We start from the raw sequence: 23,278 nt of genomic DNA, 5'->3' as shown, positions 1-23,278 counted from the left end.
CGATGTCTCTAATTTTGACGATTTGGAAGACTAACCTTAGTGGCACAATCTACTTTGTATTGATTGGGGAAGGAGTCGCAATATTTTCTGGCAAGAATCAAAGCTGTACGTTTCATCCGGTTTCAAAAAAAGCACTTACTTTGGCAATTTAAGGACTAGAAATTATTGCTTAGGGTCTGACTGAAAATCTTTTGAAAGCCATTGCCAGTGTTTAATCTTCTGAAAATTAGCTCCAAGATAGAGGATGTGCAGTACAAGAATAGGAGGAGCTTCAGCCTGTCCATTGCAACCTTGTCTAAAGCATTTAGATTAGTGGTCAAGTACTATTTGCTAAGTTATTGAACAACCTGATTGAACAATCCCTTTTGCAAAAAGGCTACACTTTACTCACTAAATACATCTTTTCACATGAGGTTAAAAATCTCAGTTTAGATATAGATCATATTTCATGATCTAGAATAGTAAATGTAGCTTGTGGCACAGCCAGTAGCAATGTTACCATAATTTAATACTGTCCCATTTTTAGGAAATGACGGTGTTTTGGTTAGTTATGTAGACACATCATTAATCCATTGCCATATTAGATTCATCAAACCAAACAACAGAGAAATTCATACAATGGACTCTGTGCCTTCTTACAAAGCCCTCATGTAGAAGCACATTTTGTCTACCTAATTTCCATCAGACTGACAAATGCCTTGGTTTAGGAAACCCCAAATGGTGGAATTTCATTGCTAGTATCAGAAAGCTTGCTGGTAGTCAGAAAATGTGTGAAGCAAGGAGGGAAAGATTCCTGTTACTTGTGACCAGGTTACTTATTTCAGCTTTGACATTATCTACAACTAAATGAGAAGAACTGCAGTCCCATTTGCATGTCAACCAAATGGGACTGCAGTTCCATCAATGATTCAACAAAGGGAACCAAGCTGGATATCAGTAAAAATGGGATCAGAAAAGATGTACAAGGATGTTGCCATGCTTGGAGGGTTGAGCTATAGGGAGAGGCTGAATAGGCTGGGGCAATTTTCTCTGGAGCGTCAGAGGCTGAGGAGTGACCTTGTAGAGATTTATAAAATCATGAGGGGCATAGACAAGATCTTTCCCCAGGGTTAGAGAATCCAAAACTAGAAGGCATAGATTTAAGGTGATAAGGCAAAGATTTAAAAGGGACCTAAGGGGCAACTTGTTCACACAGAGGGTGGAAGTATATGGAATGAACTGCCAGAGGAAGTGGTGCAGGCTGGGACAATTACAACATTTAAAGGCATCTGGATGGATATATGGAAAGGAAAAGGTTAGAGGGATATGGGCTAAATGCTGGCAAATGGGACTAGATTAATTTAGGATATCTGGTTGGCATGGAAGAGTTGGACTGAAAGGTCTATTTTTATGCTGTACATCTCTAAGACTCTAAATACAATGCTTTTCTCCACCAGTGCCCAGGGCAAGCCAATGATTCAGAGTGGTGTATCAATCATTAAAAATGTCCTCAGGAACCTGAGGATATTCCTGGCTCAGATATCAGATTAACAGTTCCGAGCCAGAGGACCAACCATAAGCTGTGGGAGTTCAGGTAATCATTAAAAGGACTTCGTATTGACAGCGCTTTATCGCCACACTCACTTTCACTGTTGGATAATAGCCAAGATCTTCTAATCAGGGTTGAAAACTGTATTTCCAATAGTGACTGGAGAATTAAAAAACACGCACACAGATATCTTTGAAGGAGTTCTCGGTGTTAGCATCCAGGCCAGAGCCTGAAGCAGTTGAGGTTACCATTTGATGATGCAGGAGAAGATACTATGGCAGATAATCTAAAGCCAGGTCATAGAGATTAACGAATCATCTTAAAAAGCTAAGCTAGTTGGAGAGGTTTAGGCAGAAAATTCTAGAGGTTAGGATCCAGACAGCTGTCAGCACAGCAAGCAAAGATGGTGTGTTTAAAACTAGGTACATTTGAAGGCTTTTGCACAACACGATAATACATGATTTTTGTGTTGACAAGGTTGGAATGTGGGATCATTTTACTGATCACATGATTATAGTAGATATTTTAAAAAGGTTTTCAATACGTACAAGTGTCCAACTGAGCTTCTTTCCCTCGACAATATTATCCAGGGGCACTTTGACATCACCACTCCTCGATTTTAGCCAAACCTACTTTACTAGTTAATTTTAGTTTACTAATTAATTTTCTTCAATTACTGTTGGAAGCATTTCTCAAATAAACATTCAGCTCAATTGAGGCTATTTAGGAAAGTTTCAAATTAATTTTTAATAAATTGATTTTAAAACAGTGATTAAAAACTAGAGATCCTCAAACTAAAATAAAAAATTGTTTGATTTTGGCATTATTACTGAATCTGTGAAATCTCAGGCAAGCTCTTGTTGCACATTTATTGTGGTTCAGGAACTTCAGCACAGAGTCTACTCTGCTGTGAGAGACTGCAGCAATGTTGGAGGTACCATCTTTTGACTTATATATTAAATTGAGGTCCTGCCTGTACATTCTGGCAGACATAAAAATATCTCATGACACATTTTGAAGAGTAATTTTTCTATTGGCTTGAACAAAATATATTTGTTTAAGCAAGGCTACTCATCTCACTGAGGAGAAAGTGAGGACTGCAGATGCTGGAGAACAGAGTCGAGACTGTGGCGCTGGGAAAGCACAGCTGGTCAGGCAGCATCTGAGCAGCAGGAGAGTCGACGTTTCGGGCATAAACCCTTCATCAGGAATGAGTCTTGTGGGTCAGGGCTGAGAGATAAATGGGAGAGGGGGTGGAGTTGGGGGAAGGTTGCAGGGAAAACGCAAGTGGAGAAGGTGACGGAGAAGGTAAGAGGTCAGAGGGGGCAGTGATGGACAGGTCTTAGGGCGGTGCCGAGTTGGAGGCTTGGGACTGGGATAATGTGGGAGGAGAGGAAATGAGGAAAGTGTTGAAATCCATATTTGTCCTGTGTGGTTGCAGGGTCCCAAGGCAGAATAAAGAGGCGTTCCTCCTCCAGGCATCAGGTGGTAACGGTTTGGCAGTGGAGGAGGCCCAGGATCTGCATGTCCTTGAACGGAGTGGGAGGGGAGTTGAAGTGTTCAGCCACGGGGCAGTGGGGTTGGTGGGTGCAGTTGTTCCAGAGATGTTCTCTGAAACGATCCGCTAGAAGGCATCCTGTATCCCCGATGTACAGACCACACTGGGTTCAATGGATGCAGGAGATGACATTGGGAGAGGTATAGGTGAATTTCTGTTGGATGTGGAAGGATCTCACTGACATTAGTGATACCATTCTTTGGATAAACTAAGTTTCTCATTACTCTAACAGAAAGTGAATATGTTTCAAAAGAAATTTATTGCCTATGAAGCACTTTGGATGGGTCTACATGCGAAGTCTCAGAAGTATCAGTCCCTAATAAACCATACAATTAGTTCAGAAGGACATTTTTTAGCTTCAGAGTGGTTAGAATGTGCCATTTGCCATTACACATCATCCCTATTTGCAACTAAAACACCATTTCTTCAAGGCTTCTCCTCTTCACCCCCCTGTCCACTCGTGGATCTAACTATAACAGGTAGATCTGTCTACACCAGGTAGATGTATCTACAACAGGTGGCTGTATCTACAACAGGTGGCTGTATCTACAACAGGTGGCTGTATCTACAACAGTTGGCTGTATCTACAACAGGTGGACTGCAGTTGTTCAAGAAGTAGTCTCACTCCTACCTCAAGGATAATTAGGGATGAACACACAAATGCTGACCTTGCCAACAATGCCCAAATCCTATGAAAGGATAAACAAAAGGGTTGAGGCAAGCAGTACAGATGTTTTAAGGGAAAGCTAGAAACAGACATGAAAGAGAAAGGAATAGTAAGTTAAGCTGTTAAAGTTTGATGAAACAGAGTGAGACATTGTGCTGTAGAACATAAACACCATTGACCTGTTGGCTTGTTTCTAATACAAGGCACTAGGACTCTATATCAGCAAGATCCAAATAATTCCATAAAAATAGAAGGAATAAAGTATTCACATTTATTAATCCCAATACTAAATTATAAAGATAAACTATTTACCTTTCCATGACTTCTCTTCATATGGGATACATAGAGCTCTCTCTCTGGAAACCACTGCAGACATTCGGCACACGTCCAGCCAGGCCTCCTAATTTTTGGTCGCGTTTCAGACTTCTCCACAATAGCTTCATCCTTTTTGTCGTTGTTCAAACTGTTGGAGGTGACACCATTAGCAGCTGCTTGCACTGAAGATGCTTTTTGGTCACTGGACGTGTCCTTGGAGGGAGACAGGGGGCTTGGAGGCTTGTCAGTGGTTTGTGCATTGTTGTGAACATCCTAATTTAAAAAGAAAGTTGATCATTAACAAACTAGAACTTGCACATGTATGGCAAGCAGGTAATGCCTGGCACCATATAAGTTTCCATCTTTCCTCACACAAACTGACACAGCAGAACCGAGTTCCACACAAATTACTCAACTCAAACTTTGAAAAATCTTAATTTAGTTTTCATGAAACCATTGTTCATTCACTACTCCATAAACCATTTAACACACATGAACTGCAGAAAATGGTTCGATTGCTGATTCATAATTAATGACTTTAATCAGCAGATATAAAGCAAAGAAATAAACTGGAACAATATGGGGCTGATAAAAAAAGTGGCACCAGGTATAAAACTTTAGAAAGATGATGATGAATAATTTACCTTGTAAGAAAGTTCTGTCTCAATAACTTCTAAATATTCTGCACTCTCATTGGTTAGTGATCACTGACTTTTTTCATTATGAGACAGGAAAACAAAATGCTAACAAAATTCAGGAACTACAGGTAGTTCTGGGATAATGCACATTTCAGCAGCATGATTTGACTATAATGTCACTGAAGAATTAGGGAATGGTATTTTCGAGAATGTGTACGTCAGTTGGCAATAGTGCGATTCCAGTGGGGATCAGGTTTGTGCCCTTCGTTCAGTGCATGCGCCAGTGTCTATGTTGAAGACTTTGTGTATGTGCCGATAGAGCAGCTTTCTATCAAAGGTACTATACAGACAGCAGCTTTCTTACATTTTTTAAATGTACTATGTTACAATTACTTTCGCTTCGTTAATAAATACGATTTCAACCTTCGTTCAGGCTGTGCTATACTCAGTGTTAGGTATTTGGGTGATCTTTGAGTGATTGCGAGTGATTTTTTTGCTGGTCTATTGCTAATTCCACTTTTCCCTTAGGCCCCATTATTTCTATGAAGCAATTTGCTATTAAATGGAATGCAACTACAGTTTTATAGGAGAAACTACCGGTATCCTGAACTACCACGGCATTCTGAAGGATTATGGATAGCTGGCAGGAAAGTGGAGTTGAGGCTGAAATACGATCAGCCATGATTGTATTAAATGGTGCATCAGGCTTGAGTCACTCAAATGGTTCTCACATTCTAATTTAGTAACCTCTAAACACAAAGCAAATTTGTAAGATTTTTTAAAATTGGTAAATTATTTCCAATATCTGCGCATTGTTCGCTTTGCCACAATCCATGAATTGGCAGGTGGGATAGATTGGGTTGGGATATCTGGTCAGCATGGATGGGTTGGACCGAAGGGTCTGTTTCCGTGCTGTACATCTCTATGACTCTATCAGTATTTCACTGTTGGCATTGTGGCAAAGACTGCGCTGTTATAAGGTGAGGGCATATGGGGACCTATAGATTTCCACTGATGTTTACCAGAGAGCTCTAAGGGAATACAAATAATTCTGCTTTCTTCTGGAAAGTAAATACCTTTTCCAGAGTTCTGCAACTAATATTTTACATTGCTGGGGACTCTCAGGTGATACTTAATGTTTTCGTTATTCTTTATTCTTGCTAGGAAGCTCCACACATTCTTGACTCCAGTATTCTTTTGCTGTTTGCTGTACGCTTTCCTGTACACTATCAGTGACTAGCTTTTTTTAAAATCAGGCACTACAACAATATTTCAGTAGGACTGTTGCTCAATACATTGTTGGATACGGACTGCATGACAAAACGCATTTTTCTGGACTTCAAGTATAGGCACATTTCCTGTTAAAGCTATCAAAGCCTAAATGTTGGAAGTAAACACAAGCAGACGTCAGAGTTTAATTAATGTTTAGAGGGAACTCTGCATATCGCCATGTCTTTGTCTGTTCCAAGCTAAGAAGCACCAATGTTTGTATTGAAAACAAAGTGTATACTCTGGTACCATCTTTGGCAGGTAAACGTTTGTTAATCAGTGGTCAACTGGGAATAGAACAGTGGATAATTGACTGAATGAGAGTGAGGGGGGAAAGATATAAAAGCGACCTAAGGGGCAACCTTTTCACGCAGAGGGTGGTACGTGTATGGAATGAGCTGCCAGAGGAAGTGATGGAGGCTGGTACAATTGCAACATTTAAAAGGCATTTGGATGGGTATATGAATAGGAAGGGTTTGAAGAGATATTGGCCAGGTGCTGGATAGTGGGACTAGATTGTGTTGGGATATCTGGTCGGCATGGATGGGTTGGACCGAAGGGACTGTTTCCGTGCTGTACATCACTATGACTCTATGAAGTACAGAAATTCACATTTCCTATAAAGAAACTTGAAAAGAACTTTGTATCAAATCTCAAAAGGCAGTTGAGTAACTATTTTGTGAATAATTAAACAAACAAATGCACATAAGTTACAGGCTACACCTGCATAAAATAACTATGAGACAACTGTCTTTTTGAATTCTTCGTACAAAGTAGGGAAGCACTATAGCTGTTTAGAATACAACATAATATATAAATTATGTATGTACACACCAGCATGTGTGAATACCCCTTGTGCATCACCAGTATGAACATCAACTTAAACTTCCTTCTCGTAAGGTAGAAAAACAGACTGGCTTGCTGCGTCAAAATGATGTTATGAGACCAAACCTGGGAACCTGTCTGATCTCTGGCAGCAGGAATTCACTAGGAAAGAGATGACTTTATGTTGTGTAACAGCAGCAGCAGTCATATTCAGGACATAATTGGAAGGTCATCTAGTAATAGGATACTGACTTTCTCTTTGTGCTCATCATGCCACTTTTTAGAGTTAATTCTGTGCAAGTATGGACCATGGAGTAATAATTACTGCTAAATCAAGATAACATTCTTGAGAAAAAAAAGTTGATCCAAGGATTTGATTCCTTATTGGCAGCAAATACATGTCTGAATTTTAGGTGTTGCACCCACCTCAGACTTTTTAAAACACTTTTTCACTAGGAGACTTCCTCTTAGTCATGGAGATCCTGGTCTGAATGTGAACTGAGTCAAGAACCGGGAAAATAGATATCAGGGGTGTGTGGTGTTGGGCAGTTGGCCCAAACTCCTCCAAATGTAAGATTCTCAAATATGTATCCCTCTTTCTCTGCTTTGCCCTATTCCACCCCACACATACACTGCCTGTCTATCTATCCCCAACTTGTTTTTCCTTCTCACCAGCAGACTCTCTTTTCCTTGCTTTCGGCAGTATCTCTATCTATTGAGAGAAAACAGGCTCTTAAAAATAGGCGTCAAAAAAAAATTAAGAGTTCAAGCCTTAACTTGTTTGAAAATCATTTGAACACAAACCCAATTACTACCGCCTGAAGAAACACATTGCACACAATTATTTCGATTAGTACTGCTACCATTTTGGGAGACTGCTCCATATTAAACACATTCAGGCTGTATCATACTGGGAATTATATGGAATTATATTTGGTGGGGGGGGGGGGGGGGGGGGGGGGGGGGAGGGAGGTGGTAGTGCCAGTGGGTAAGAGATGCACATTAAGCTTTTGGGGATATAGATTCAAATCTCACCACAGCAGGTGGTGGAATTTAAATTCAGGTAATAAATCTGAAACTTAAAGTTAGTCTAGTGAAGGTGACCATGAACTACCACTGAATGTGGTAAAAGCTCAAGTTGTTCACTAATACTCTTTAGGAAAGGAAATCTGTCATCTTTACCTTATTGGCCTACATGTGAGTCAGACCCACAGCAATGTGGTTGACAGTTGCCCACAGCAAAGGCCTAGCAGGCAACTCAGTTCAAAGGTCATTAGAAATGGGCAACAAATGCTGGCCTTTCCAGCAATATGCAAATCATATCAAAGAAAAAGTAAAAGCATAATTTTTTGCTCGTTTTTTTTAACAAGTGGGATGGTCTGTAAAATGTCAATTCCACTTGCAATCTCTCAAACTGATTTAATATAAGGAAAACAGCTTTTCCCTATAAAAGTGAAAATGGATTCCAATGTCTACATGATATTTTTCTTGAAAATAGTGACTGTGGTGTGAGAGGAATAAGCGGTTACAACAATGGTTGGGATAACTTTTGCGACACATCAGAACAGACCAATGATAGATTAATATTCTGGTTACTCATTGCAACAACTGAGTGTTGCTGTTACCCAGCTTATAAAGTCATAGAGTCATAGAGATGTACAGCATGGAAACAGACCCTTTGGTCCAACCCATCCATATAGACCAGATATCCGAACCCAATCTAGTCCCACCTGCCAGCACCTGGCCCATATCCCTCCAAACCCTTCCTATTCATATATCCATCCAAATGCCTCTTAAATGTTGCAACTGTACCAGTTCCTCTGGCAGCTCATTCCATACTCGCACCACCCTCTGTGTGAAAAAGTTTTGCCCCTGAGGTCTCTTATATATCTTTCCCCTCTCACCCTAAACCTATGCCCTCTACTTTTGGACTCCCCCACCCCAGGGAAAAGACTTTGTCTATTTACCCTATCCATGCTCCTCATAATTTTGTAAACCTCTATAAGGTCACCCCTCAGCCTCTGAGGCTCCAGCGAAAACATCTTCTTGGAAACATTTCCATTGCTGGTTCTTTCTAATAATCCATTCAGCTTTGATGGCGACTTTTGTCAGGTTATTTAACAAGGGTTACCAATACTGAGCCTGATTATTGACTTCAACCAAATAGTGCAGTGCTGACAAGTGAAAATTAGAACACAGCACAGTACAGCACAGTACAAGCCCTTCAGCACTACTCTAAGATCAAACTAACCTACATACCCTTCATTTTACTATCATCCATGTGCCTATTCAAGAATTGCTTAAATATCCGTAATGTATCTGATTCTACTACCCCTGCTGGCAGTGCATTTCAGGCACCCACCACTCTCTGTGTAAAGAACCGACCTCCGACATCTCCCCTAAACCTTCCTCAAATCACCTTAAAATTATGCCTTCTTGGAGTATACATTTCTACACTGGGAAAAAGTCTCTGGTTATCCACTCTATGCCTCTCATCATCTTGTACACCTCTATCAAGTCACTCTCATCCTTCTTCACTCCAATGAGAAAAGCCCTCAAACTTTCTTCATAAGACATGACCTCCAGTCCAGGAAGTTTCCTGGTAAATCTCCTCTGTATCCTCTTGAAAGCTTCCACATCGTTCCTATAATGAGGCGATCAGAACTGAACACAATATTCCTGAACACAAGTGTGGTCTAATCAGGGCTTTATAGAGCTGCAGCGTAACTTTGTGGCTCTTAAATTCAATCCCCCTGCTAATGAAAGCCAACACACCATACGCCTTAACAACACTATCAACTTGGGTGGCAACGTTTGAGGGATCTATGGACATGGACCCCAAGATCCCTCTGTTCCTCCACACTGCCAAGAATCCTGTCTTTAACCCTGTAATCTGCATTCAAATTCGACCATCCAAAATAAATCACTTCACTCTTTTCCAGGTTGAACTCCATCTGCCACTTCTCAGCCCAGCTCTGCATCCTGTCAATGTCCCGTTGCAATATGCAACAGCCCTCCACACTATCCACAACTCCACCAACCTTCATGTCATCAGAAAACTTACTAAACCACCCTTCCATTAATAAAAGTCACAAACAGCAGAGGTCCCAGAACAGATCCCTGTGGAACACCAATGATCACCGAGGTCCAGGCTGAATACTTTCAATCTACTATCACCCTCTGTGTTCTATGGGCCAGCTAATTCTGTACCCAAACAGCCAATTTCTCTGTATCCCATGCCTCCTTACTGTCTACCATGGGGAACCTTGTCAACCACCTTGCTAAAATCCATGTACACCACATCCACTGCTCTGCCTTCATCAATATGTTTGTCATATCCTCAAAGAATTCAATAAGGCTTGTGAGGCATAACCTGCACCCTCACAAAGCTATGCTGGCTATCTCTAATCAAGCTATGCTTTTCCAAATAATCATAAATCCTGTCTTGCAGAATCCTCTCCAATAATTTGCTCACCACAGACGCAAGGCTGACTGGTCTGTAATTCCCCAGGGTTATCACTATTCCCTTTTTTTGAACAAAGGAATAACATTTGCTACCCTTCAGTCATCCGGTACTGCTCCAGTGGACAGTGAGGATGCAAAGATCATCACCAAAGGCGCAGCAATCTTCCCTCGCTTCCTGTAGTAATCTTGGGTAAATCCTGTCTGGCACAGGGGACGTATCTATCCTCATGTTTTTCAAAATTTCCAGCACAGCCTCTTTCTTAACATCAATCTGTTTGAGCGTATCAGCCTGTTTCATGCTGTCTTCACAAATGACAAGGTCCCTCTCAGTAGTGAATACTGATGCAAAGTATTCATTAAAGACCTCCCCACCTTCTCCGACTGCAGCCACAAGTTCCCTCCACTATCCCTGATTGGTCAGAGTGAGGGTAGGGCCATTCTTGTTTCTCAAATAGAACGCTTTGGGGTTTTCCTTACTCCTACCCGCCAAGGCCCCCTCATGCCCCCTTCTAGCTCTCCTAAGTCCATTCTTCAGTTCCATCCTGGCTAACTTGTAACCTTCCAGAGCCCTGTCTGATCCTTGCTTCCTCAACCTTAAGCAAGCTTCTTTCTTTCTCTTGACTAGATGTGCCATATCCCTTGTCACCCAAGGTTCCTTCACCCTACCATCCCTTCCTTGCCTCAGTGGGACAAACCTATCCAGCACTCGCAGCAAGTGCTCCGTAACAACCTCCACATTTCTGTCATGCATTGCCTAAGAATATCTGCTCCCAGTTTATGCTCCACAGTTCCTGCCTAATAGCATTGTAATTCCCCCTCCCTCAAATAAATACTTTTCTGTCTGCTCCATGAGTATAGTAAAACTCAGGGATGTTGTGATCACTATCACCAAAATGCTCTCCTTCCGAGAGATCGGACACCTGGCCTGGTTCATTGCGAAGCATCAAATCCAATATGGTGTCTCCTCTGATCGGCCTACTTACATATCGAGTCAGGAATCCTTCCTGGACACACCTGACCAAATCTACTCCATCCAAACTATTTGCACTAAGGAGGTTCCAATCAATATTAGGGAAGGTGAAGTCACCCATGACAACAACCCTGTTACTTCTGCGCCTTTCCAAAATCTGTCTCCCAATCTGCTCCTCCGTGTCTCTTTTGCTATTAAGGGGTCTATAGAAAACTCCCAATAAAGTGACTGCTCCTTTCCTGTTTCTGACTTCCACCTATACTGACTCTGTGGACAAACCCCCCTCGCCGCCTTTCCTTTCTAGCTGTGATATTATCCCTGATTAGCAATGCCGCTCCCCCATCTCTTTTACATCCCTCCCTATTCCTTTTGAAACACCCAAACCCCACAACATCCAACAACCATTCCTGTCCCTGTGATATCCAAGTCTCCATAATGGCCACAACATCATAGCTCCAAGTATTGATCCATGCCCTTATTCCTGACACCTTTTGTGTGAAAATAGACACATTTCAACCCATCACACTTACTGTACCTTTGCCCTATCAACTGACTATTCCTCCTCACAGACTCTCTGCACACTGTACCTGCCTGTTCACCAGCTACCCCATCCTCTGACCCATAGCTCCAGTTCCCACCCACCTGCCAAACTAGTTTAAACCCTCCCGAAGTACGCTAGCAAACCTCCTGCCCAGGATATTGGTGCCCCTCCAGTTCAGGTGCAACCTGTCATCCTTGTGCAGGTCCCACCTTCCCCAGAAAGTATCCCAATGATTCACCTATCTGAATCCCTCCCTCCTACTCCAGCTTTGCAGCCACGTGTTCAGCTGCACTTGCTCTCTGTTCCTAGCCTCACTAGCCTATGGCACCGGTAGCAATCCTGAGATTACTACTCTGCTCGTCCTGCATTTTAGCTTCCAACCTAACTCCCTATATTCACTTTTCAGGTCCTCATCCCTTTCCCGAGCTATGCTGTTGATATCGATTGTATACCACGAATTCTGGCTGCTCACCCTCCCCCATAAGAATCCTGTAGATTTAAGAAATTCCTGACCCTGGCACTTGGGAAACAACATACCATCCAGGAGTATCATTCACGACCACAGAATCTCCTGTCTGTTCCTCTAACCATTGAATCTCCTATCACTATCGCTCTCTTATTCTCCCCTCTTCTGAGCCACAAAGCCAGGCTCAGTGCTAGAGACCTGGCCACTTATTACTGAGGGGAATGGTCACAGGGAGTCCCTGCACTGTCTGCCTATTCCCTTTCCCTCTCCTGACGGTCACCCAGCTACCTTTGTCCTGTATGACTACCTTCCTATAACTCCTCTCTATTACCGCCCTCAGCCTCCTGAATGATCCGAAGTTCATCCAGCTCCAGCTGGAACCTCCAGTTCCCTCATGCGGTCTGTGAGGAGCTGGAGTTGAGTGCGCTTCTCGTAGGTGAAGTCAGCAGGGACACCAGTGGTGACCCTTACCTCCACATGCTGGAAGAGGAGCGAGCAACTGCCCTAGCTTCCAGCCCCTTTGTTCTAAATTGTATTTGCACATGCTGGGACTTGTTCCAGAATGTGCACACTCCGACTGCAGCACGTTGGGAATGGTAAACATGGTTACTTGCTGAAAACTACAGCTGTTCAATCACCTCAGATGCCAGCTTGTGGAGAAAACAATAATTCAAACCCTTGCCTTTTCAGAAAGACTGAGGTCTCTTAGCAAAATTGTTAATGAAAATACTGATTCTCACAAATGTTAATTTTACAATTAACTTTAAAGACCCTATTGGGAAATACATATTATTCCCCCACCCACCCCCCTAGTCTTCAAAGTTTACTAGGTGTTTCAGTTATTGTAAAAGCAAGTAAGGTGATGGAATACATTATTCAAAATAATTTAGGAAAACAAAGGAATGTGTATACAAGAGAATCTCAGTCGCAAATATGTTTAAAAAGTGTCTAGTGTACAAATACATGACACTGTGTATAGTGCTGAAATGTGACGTAGAAAGTGTATGTAGCCTTCCTACTTTCACTTTATTTGTTATGATATATAGATAAATAGATTGGTATATAGGAATAAAAATAGCTGTGTTCAAAAATACTTTAAAAATCACAGCAGTAGATTCCCAAAGAATATAATGCTGGAGAACAAAATGTTGCAGTCACGAGACCAAGAATGATGAGATATGTGATAATATCTGGGGATTTCTTAGCTCTGTTAGTTGGATGCTGGTTCTAATGTAGAGTGATACCAACAGTGTGGGTTTAATTCCCCTTCCAAATCACCAAAACAGTTCTAGATCTCACCCTTTGGCAGAAACCTGGTAACCCTCAGGTTACACTCACCTTCAGCTGTCTCTCTTTAAATGAGAGAAAACAGTCTACAGTCCTCTGGGACTGTGACAACTTTTCGTTTTCAATATAACGGAGTTAACAGTAAGAGATAATACATTTAAGTGACCAAGTTTACTGTTCCCAACGTATTGCAGTCTGACTATGCATGCTGTGACCCAGTTTATACAAGTACAATTTTAGCAGAGGTTTTCTCACTTACCAAAAGTGTACTATTAAGGAATTTGGTCGAGGTCAATAATCTGGCCTCAGCAATCTGATCCCTTGTAATTAAATATTGCAGAAGTCACCATCAAAGCAGAAATGTAGAACAAAATTCACAGACCTGACAATATAATTTCCTATCTGGTTATTTTCCCATGAAAGATGTGGAACAAATACTAGAATATAACTTGCCCAACCATGACACATCATGATGATCATGGCAGTGATTTATAAATACTATGTTCATACCTCACAGATTCATAAATTTTCTTTTTAATTTGTTTCATGTTGTTGATTCCTAACTTACTTACACAGGACAATCACTCTCAACAGGCCTTCCAAATTTTTTTTTCCAAATGTGGTTCCTTTTTAAGGCTTAAAAATTTCAGGACCTAACTGTAAGCACCATGGATCTAGGGCTGAGAGGTGCTAAGGTCCAGGAGTGTACACTGTGGAGGCCAAGGATTCAATCTTTAGACATTTTTAAACATTTGCCTTTTCATTGGCTTTTTAAAGAGCAGGAGTCAGACCTTAAAGCTCAGTCAGGTAGATTATAAGCATCATAAGTAAAACGTAAGGATTTAACTGGGGCCTTGCGGATGTTAACACTCAATCAAAGCTTCAAATCAGCCATTGCTGGCTTAGAGCTTGCAACTCCAGATTTTTAACTCATGAGCCCACGGGGGAATACAGTTTGGGAAACCCTGCCTTAGATTAACTAATGGAACACAGGCCAAGTTTCAAACCTAGGATTTTCCTGGTGCAGTTAATTATCAGATAAACTCAGTGAGCCATCCAAACACACACTAATAAACAATGCAATTATCACCAGATTTTTGCTGGCTGAAAATGAACAAATTCAGTTGTTTAGACCTGCAGAATTTCTTCTGACACCTTGGAGATGTGCTCTATGATTAATTACTTCTGTGAAAAGCAAACACATTGTTTGTTACACAATGTGGTTTCGCAGGACATATTTCTCACGTCTAATGAGGCTAGTTTAATACTAGCCTTTCCTGGAAAAATATTTCAGAACATATTGCCATATCCCTTCTTCCCTTCAATCTAAATAAAATCTGCCACATTTCAGAAAACTGTCAAGCTTAGTTCAATATTCCCAAAGCACCGCTTTTTAAAAAAAAATCCAACCCAATAGAGCTTCTGGAATGGAGTGAGTGCTCTTCAACTTTTGAAAAAACAAGCCATCTGTTATCGTTTTTTTCTTAAAAGGAATGGTTTCACCACTGTTTTCAAATTAAATTTATTTGGGAATACTTAAAACAGCAACACCTTTGCTATTATGCTTTTCTTTCCCTGATGAACTAGCATACATATACCACAGACCACAACAAACGTCAGCCTGCAAATTAACTCTACTTGACTGAGAAGCGCTAGTTACCTTGAGTCACTACACCTACCTTGAAGTGCTCCATCATCAGTTGTTTGTGCATGTAGAGCAGTTTACACACAGGACACTTGTACACACACACTCTCAACTTGTTTTTGTGCTGTTCCAAGTGTTTATGTAACAAAGCTCGCTGGTTGAATACAGTTTCGCACATTGAACACTTTAAGATGACTCTGTAAGTTGAGAAATATTTTACATCAGCAACCAACCCACTGACATCATAAGCACCAAACAGACGTCTTACCACTTTGAAATCATATTAAAAAAAATTGAAGAAGTTATTAAGGCCGCACTCCTCTAAGCTCTCTACTTTCTTATAAATTGCATCGTGGTAATTAATGAAAAGCTATAGCACCGAAGGCCAAAATGTGAGGCTAAGTGACAGAAGATCGCAATTTCATTGCCTCAGTTCAGTAGAATGGAGGTGGTTGTTTTGACCAGGAGTCTTATTCAGCTTTCTATAAAATAAAAGGATAAGTGTTCTATAGGGTGTAAGCTTTTCTTTTAACGTAAGGATAAAGTCTTTGCCATGTTTATGTTGGACCTTTCCTGAACATGATCAATGTGTCGCGTTGAAACCTGCAGAATACTGAGAGGCCTGGATAGATTGGAAATGAAGATAATGTTTCCACAAGTAGGAGAGATTAGGATCTGAGAGGGCTCAACGTCAGAGTGAACAAGTAACACCTTAGAACTTAGACAAGGAGGAATATTTACAGCCAGAGGGAGGTGAATCTGTGGAATTTATTGCCACAGAAGGCTGTGGAGGCTAAGTCATTGTCTTTAAGACAGAGATAGATAGCACTCTTGATTAGACAGGGGATCAAGGTGAAGGCAGGAAAATGGAGTTTAAAAACATATCAGCCATAATCGTGTGGTGGAGCAGATTTGATGGGCCAAATGGCCTAATTCTGCTCCTATCTTCCGGCATCATTATTGAAATTTACTAATAAGATCACTTAAAAATGAAATTTATTGCCAAATTGCTGTGCATTGTTTTCATGGAGTAACATGAATAGAAATCACAGTGGCAGCACATGTCACTAAAATGGCTATTGAGAAGTGCAATAAGACCAGACAAGACCTGTGCCTGACTGATTACTTTCAATTTTCCCTGAACAAAAGGTAACTGTGTCCAAAATTAAGTTGCCGAATTGATTTATTTTGCACTGGAACTTACATGCATGTTAATAAACACAAGACCACAAGTACGTTATCAATAATTCTCAGTACTTTTTAAAATATTTGCTCTAGAGAAGTGAGCATGGCTGGCAAGGCCAAGATTTATTACTCAGTCATAGAGTCATACAGCATGGAAACAGACCTTTCAGTCCGCACCAACCGGACATCCCAATTTGACCTAGTCCCATTTGCCAGCATTTGACCTATATTCCTCTAAACCTTTCATATTCACTTACCCATCCAGATGCCTTTAAAATGCTATAATTGTACCAGCCTCCACCACTTCCTCTGGTAACTCATTCCGTACCTATACCACGCTCTGCACGAAAAACTTACCCCTCAGGTCTTTTCTAAACCTACCCCTCTCACCTTAAACCTATGCCCTCTAGGTTTGGACTCCCCCACCCTAGGAAATAGACCTTGGCTATTCACTCTATCCATGCCCCTCATGATTTTATAAACCTCGATAAGATCACCCCTCAGCCTCTGAAGGTTTACTCAGCCTTTCCCTATAACTCAAACCCTCCGGTCTCAGCAACATCTTTGTAAATCTTTTCTGCACACTTTCAAGTTTAACAACATCCTTCCCATAGAAGGCTGACCAGAAGTGTATGCAGTATTCTAAAAGTGGCCTCACCAATGTCCTGGACAGCCACATGATATCTCAACTCCTACACTCAAATGTTCTACCAATGAAGGCAAGTGTGCTAAATGCCTTTTTCACCACCCTATCTACCTATGCACCCGCACCTCTAGGTCTCGCAGAGATCCCCCTGTGGAGTTTGCACATTTCCCTCATGTTTTCTCCTGGGGTTCTGGTTTTCTCCTACAGTCCAAAGATGTGCAGGTGGATTGGCCATGCTGAATTGTGTACAGTACCCAGGGACACACAAGTTAGGTGGATAAGCCATAGAAAACGCAGGGTTACTGGTACAGGGTAAGCATAAAGGGATGGATCTGGGTGGGTTGCTCTTCAGGGTGTTGACGTGGATTTGATGGGCTGAATTGCCTGCTTTCACCCTGTAGGGATTCTATCGATTAGTGTATGTCCTGCCCTGATTTGCCTTAGCAAAATGCAACATCTCTTAATTATCTAAATTAAATTCCGTCTGCTACTCCTCAGCCCATTGGCCCATCTGATCAAGGTCCCGTTGCACTCCGAGATAATCTTTTTCATTGTCCACTACACTACCTATTTTGGCGTCATCTGTAAACTTACTAATTGTACCTCCGATATTCACATACATGTTGAAAAGCAGTGGACCCAGCACTGATCCTTGTGGCACACACCGGTCACAGGCCTCAGTCTGAAAAGCAACTCTCTATTACCATCCTCCATCTCCTACCTTTATAGCAATTTTGTATCCAATTGGCTAGCTCCCACAGATCCCTTGTGATCTCACCTTACTAACCAGTCTACCATGCAGACACTTGTTGTCAGACACTTTGTTAAGTCCGTAAAGCCAACCTCTAATTGCCCATAAGAAGGCGAGCCACTTGTTTGAACTGTTTTAACAGGTGTGGCATAGGGACACAAGCAGTACAATTAGGAAGGAAGTTCCAGGAATTTGACCGAGCAACAGTGAAGGGACACTGATATAGTTCCAAGTCGGGTGGCGTGATTTGGAGGTAACATGCAGGTGGTGGTGTCTCCATCGACCTGCTGCACTGGCCCTTTTAGGTGGTAGAGGTCACATACTTTGGAAGGTGCTGCCAAAGGATCCTCTGCTTGATGAACACAATAACTACAGAGAAGCCAAATGCCTTCAACAGCAGCCACGGTGACCTTTAATAAATTTTGATACATAGTGTTTTCACAGGGGGTGGCAAATTAAGTCATAAGAATTAAAGGAAAACCTTACAGTTTAAAAATATGAATACAAATAGAAAATGCATCAAGTGCACAAATATGTTGGCATTTATATAAAAAAAAGCTCAATATGATTAAGATCTATGATGTATTTGTACTTTCTCTTTACACCTGCTGACAAATTTGTTGCACATTCCAGTAACAACATTTTCTGCTTTAGTGGCAAAAAGGAGAATCAATGTACTGTAAACACAAATGAGCTTGGCACGTAAAAAATGTGGTAACACTAACAGCAGTAATGTGCGTATTTCAAAACATTGTGGTATGGAGTTGAGATAATCTAAATTTGTAGATGAAAAGTGAAAAGAAACATTTAGGAGAAAATAATCACCTTAGCCATGATAACCAGTATTGTGAGGCTGAGTTACATTTGGATTTCTATGCACAATTTTCCCACAAAAATTATTTAGTATCTGTTTCACAGAGAAGACTGCAGCTTTAATTTTCTGACTGGTAGAATATTTTCAAACGTAGGTGGTTCTTTATTCCTTTACAACCTTAAGCTTGACTGACACCAGATAACTGGGCTGATGGACTAGCAACATATGACTATGCTAGAAATCTGCTCTGTATTCACTAGTAGAAATAAAATCATAAGTTACTTGGAACACAAGCTTGAATAGGTGAGGTAGTTCAATAAAACTGAGTTTCTTATCTGTAAAAAACTGTTTCGTATCTACATTAGTAATCACTGTCTTCGCTAGACAGATACTGAACTTCAATTTTCAGGTCTAATTATTGGATTGAGACTGCAAAGCCTTTCAAAATAGGCCACTACATTTTGATCATATGGAATGACTGCAACGTGACTCCTCCAAAAGGGAACTTGGGAGTCGAGATTCAATGAGGTCTGATGGCATATGTCACACATGGGCAAGGAAACATCCTGCTGATTACCACTCCCACCTTCTCTCAGCTGACAGATCAGCATTTCACCATGTCAAAAACCATGTCAAGAAGCACAAAAGGGATCAAGGGTACAGAATCTACTCTAGGTAGAGAACTTAAATTTCCATCACCAAGCGTGGTTCAGAGGCAACATATCTGACTGAGCTGGCAGAACCTTGAATGAACTATCTGCCACATTAGGCCTACAGCAGCTAACAAGAAAACCAACATGAAAGGAAAAACCAACTTGACTTCACTCTGACCAGTCTATCTTGCGCAGCTGTATTTGTCCATGACGGTGTTGGTAGGAGTAACAAGCACATAGTGCTTGTGGCGATACAGTTCAAAACTAGACATTCATGGCATACTGTGGCATCAACAGCCAAACTGCATTCCACCACTACCTGCAAATGAAGTGTCATATTCCTCACTCCACCATTACCGTCAAGCTAGGGGACCAACCCTGGTTCAGTAAAACAGTTGCACTGGGTGTACCTAAAGACGTGGTGTGAACACAGGAATGATAACTGAAATTTAGAGATGTCCTAATTATCAGAAGCAGTATGCAATAGGCAATAGACAGACAGCAATCTCACAATCAGCAGATCAGAACAAAGGTCTCCAATCCTGCTACAACCAGTTGTAAATTAACACATGGACAATTAACAGTCATCAGGAGCAAAAGGCTCCACACACATGCCTGCCCTCAATGATGACAGAGCTCACCAAGAGTGCAAAAGGCAAGAGTGAAGTGTTCTAAATCATCCTCAGTCCTAAGAGATTGACCTATCGCAGTCTCCCCAAGTCCCCACCCTCAAAGAAGTGAGGCTTCAGTTAATTTGGTTCACTTGGTATATCAAGAAATGGCTCAGCCAATTCATTGTAAACAGAAAACTCTATGATCCGAAACCACATTCTAGCTGAATACTTGTGCTCTATAACTGGTCCTGCCTTTAGCCAAGCTAAAGTACCCCTATGATACTGGTGCTATGTCACAAAGTTGGAAAAGTACCCAGATATGCCCAGTCCATTGAATCAAAAGACACAGGAGCAGAAATTAGGTCATTCAGCCCATCGAGTCTGCTCTGCCATTCAATCATGGCTGGTAAGTTTCTCAACTTCATTCTCTACTTTCTCCCCGTAACCCTTGATCCTCAAGAACATATCTCAGTTTTAAATATACTCAATGACCTGGCCTCCACAGCCTTCTGTGACACTGAATTCCACAGATGCACCACTCTCTGGCTGAAGAAGTTTCTCCTGATCTCCGTTCTAAAAGGTCTTCCCTTTACTCTCAGGTTGTGCACTCGGGTCCTAGTCTCTCCGAACAATGGAAACATCTTCCCAACATCCACTCTGTCCAGGCCGTTCAGTATTCTGTATATTTCAATTAGATCTCCCTTCATCCTTCTAAACTCTGAATATAGACCAAAAGCACTCATATTTTCCTCATAGTTAAGTTTTCATTCATGGGACCATTCTTATGAACCTCCTCTGAACATGCTCCAGGGCCAGTACATCCTTCCAGAGGTATGGGGCCCAAAGCTGAGTACAATATTCCAAATGTGGTCTGACCAGAGCCTTATAGAGCCTCAGAAGTATATCCCTGCTTTTATATTCAAGTACTCTCAAAATAAATGCCATCATTGCAGTTGCTTTCCTAACTACTGACTCAACCTGCAAGTTCACCTTAAGAGAATCCTAGACTAGAATTCAAGTCTCTTTGCACTTTAGACTTCTGAATTTTCTCCCCATTTAGAAAATAGTCCACGCTTCTATTCTTCCTACAAAAGTGCATGACCTCGCACCTTCCCACATTGTACTCCATCTGCTACTTCTTTGCTCACTCTCCTAACCCGTCCAAATCCTTCTGCAGCTTCCTCGCCTCCTCAATGCTACCTGCCCCTCCACCTATCTTTGTATCATCTGCAAACTTAGCCAAAATGTTTCTTCATCTAGATCGTTAATATATAAAATGAAAAGTTGTGGTTCCAACACTGAATACCACATCAGCTTCCATCCTGAGAAGGACCCTTTTATCCCCACTCTCTGCTTTCTGCCAGACAGCCAAGCTTCTCTCATGCTAGCACCTTGTATCTAACACCATGGGCCCTTATCTTACTCAGTAGCCTCCTCCATGGCACCTTGTCAAAGGCCTTCTTGAAATCCAGGCAAATAGCATCCATTGGCTCTCCCTGGTCTAACCTGCTCATTATGTCCTCAAAGAAATCTAGCAGATTTGTAAGGCGTGACCTCCCCTTGATGAAACCACGCTGACTTTGTCCAATTTTACCATATACTTCCAAGCATTCAGAAATCTCTCCTTCATAACGGATTCCAGGATCTTACCCATGACCTAGGTTAGGCTAATCGGTCTGTAATTTTCCATCTTTTGCCTTACTCCCTTTTTGAACAGGGGTGCCACATGAGCAATTTTCCAGTATTCTGGGACTCTCCCTGATTCTAGCAATTTCTGAAAGATCACCATTAACGTTTCCACTATCTCTTCAGCTATCTCCCTTATGACTCAGAGGTGTAGTCCACCTGGTCCAGGTGATTTATCCACCTTTAGGACATTCAGTTTTTTTCAGCACCTTCTCCTTGGTGATGGCTACCACATTCATATGTGCCCCTCATTCTCCTGACGTTTTGGGGATATTATTCGTGTCTTCAACTGCGAAGACTGATGTGAAGTAATTATTCAGTTCCTCAGCCATTTCCTTGTTCCCCACTACCATCTATCCAGTGTTATTTTCCAGCAGCCACTTTTGCCTCTCTTTTGCCCTTCATATATCTGAAGAAACTCTTACAATCTTCCTTTATATTACTGGCTAGTTTACCCTCATATTTAATCTTCTCCCTCCTTATTTCTTTTTTTTTCTGTTGCCCTCTGTTACATAGAACATTACAGCGCAGTACAGGCCCTTCGGCCCTCGATGTTGCGCCGCCCTGTCATACTAATCTGAAGCCCATCCCACCTGCACTATTCCATGTACGTCCACATACCTGTCCAATGACTACTTAAATGCACTTAAACTTGGCGAATCTGTTGGTTTTTGTAAACTTCCCAATCCTCTGGCCTCCCATTGCCCTTTGCCACATTATATGCATTCTCTTATGCTTTTATGCTATCTCTGAATTCTCTAGTCAGCCATGGTTATCTCATCCTCCCTGTACCATGCTTCTTTTTCCTCGGGATGAATCTCTGCTATGTTTCCTGAATTACTCCCAGAAACTCCTGCCTTTGCTGTTCCACTGTCTTTCCTGCTCGGCTCTTCCCCCGTTAATTCTACCCAGCTCCTCCCTCATGCCTCTGTAGTTGCTTTTATTCAGCTGCAATATTGCTACTCTGATTCTATCTTCTCCCTCTCAAATTGCAGAACAAATTCAATCATGTTATGATCACTGCCTCCTAAGGGTTCCTTCACCTTATGCTTTCTTATTAAGACTGCCTCATTGCACAACACTAAATCCAGTATTGTCTTTTCCCTAGTGGGTTCTACCACAAACTGCCCCAAAAGCCATCTTCTAGACTTTCCACAAATTCCTTTTCTTGCAATCCACTACTAATCTGATTTTCACAGTCCACTTGCATATTGAAATCCCTCATGATCACTGTAACTGCCTTTTGTGCACATCTCTTCTACCTCTTGTGCACCTTATGGCCCAATCTGTGTAATTACTGCCCCTTCACTTTACTCAATCAACAGCAAGGAGATCAAGTATGTCATTGATAGCACTACCATACAGCACTTACTCACCAACAATCCACTCAGTTTGGATTCCACAAGGATAGCTTCTCTCAGGTTAACACCATCCTGATTTGGGAATATATTGCTGCTGGGTTAACGTCCACAACTCCTTACTTCATGGCACCGGTGCAAAAACATCCACCATAAAAATTACAATGGGTCGAGAAGCTGATTCACCGCTGCTTTCTCAAGGACAGTGAATGCTGATCTTGCAAGTGATGCCTACATCCCAAGAATGTATTAAAAAATCTTCAGCTTCATGTTTGTAAAGTTAAGGAAGAAAGCGAATATTAAAGGGGTATACCAGGTGTAAAAAGGCAGTCCATTTAAGCTGAATGAATTTGGTTGCCTTCTACAATCATTACAATCTTCTCTTTCCATGACAATG

General features: G+C 41.6%; 1 protein-coding gene across 10 annotated transcripts in view; it reads right to left on the bottom strand.

Moving 5' to 3' along the window:
* znf592 (zinc finger protein 592) overlaps window positions 1-23,278 on the bottom strand; it is a 195,129-nt gene that overhangs the window by 24,681 nt on the left and 147,170 nt on the right. For all 10 annotated transcript variants that reach the window (XM_072553161.1, XM_072553165.1, XM_072553160.1 and 7 more), the window contains 2 exons: window positions 15,209-15,371; window positions 4,066-4,341 (listed from right to left, as the gene is read on the bottom strand). In XM_072553161.1, coding sequence (XP_072409262.1) covers window positions 4,066-4,341; window positions 15,209-15,371 — 439 coding nt within the window. The remainder of the gene's footprint in view (window positions 1-4,065; window positions 4,342-15,208; window positions 15,372-23,278) is intronic.

Source organism: Chiloscyllium punctatum, chromosome 33, assembly GCF_047496795.1.
Source record: "Chiloscyllium punctatum isolate Juve2018m chromosome 33, sChiPun1.3, whole genome shotgun sequence".
In the NCBI taxonomy this organism is placed as follows: Eukaryota; Metazoa; Chordata; class Chondrichthyes; order Orectolobiformes; family Hemiscylliidae; genus Chiloscyllium; species Chiloscyllium punctatum.
The sequence above is the reverse complement of the archived record's forward strand: the minus strand, read 5'-3'. Positions and strand labels throughout refer to the sequence as shown.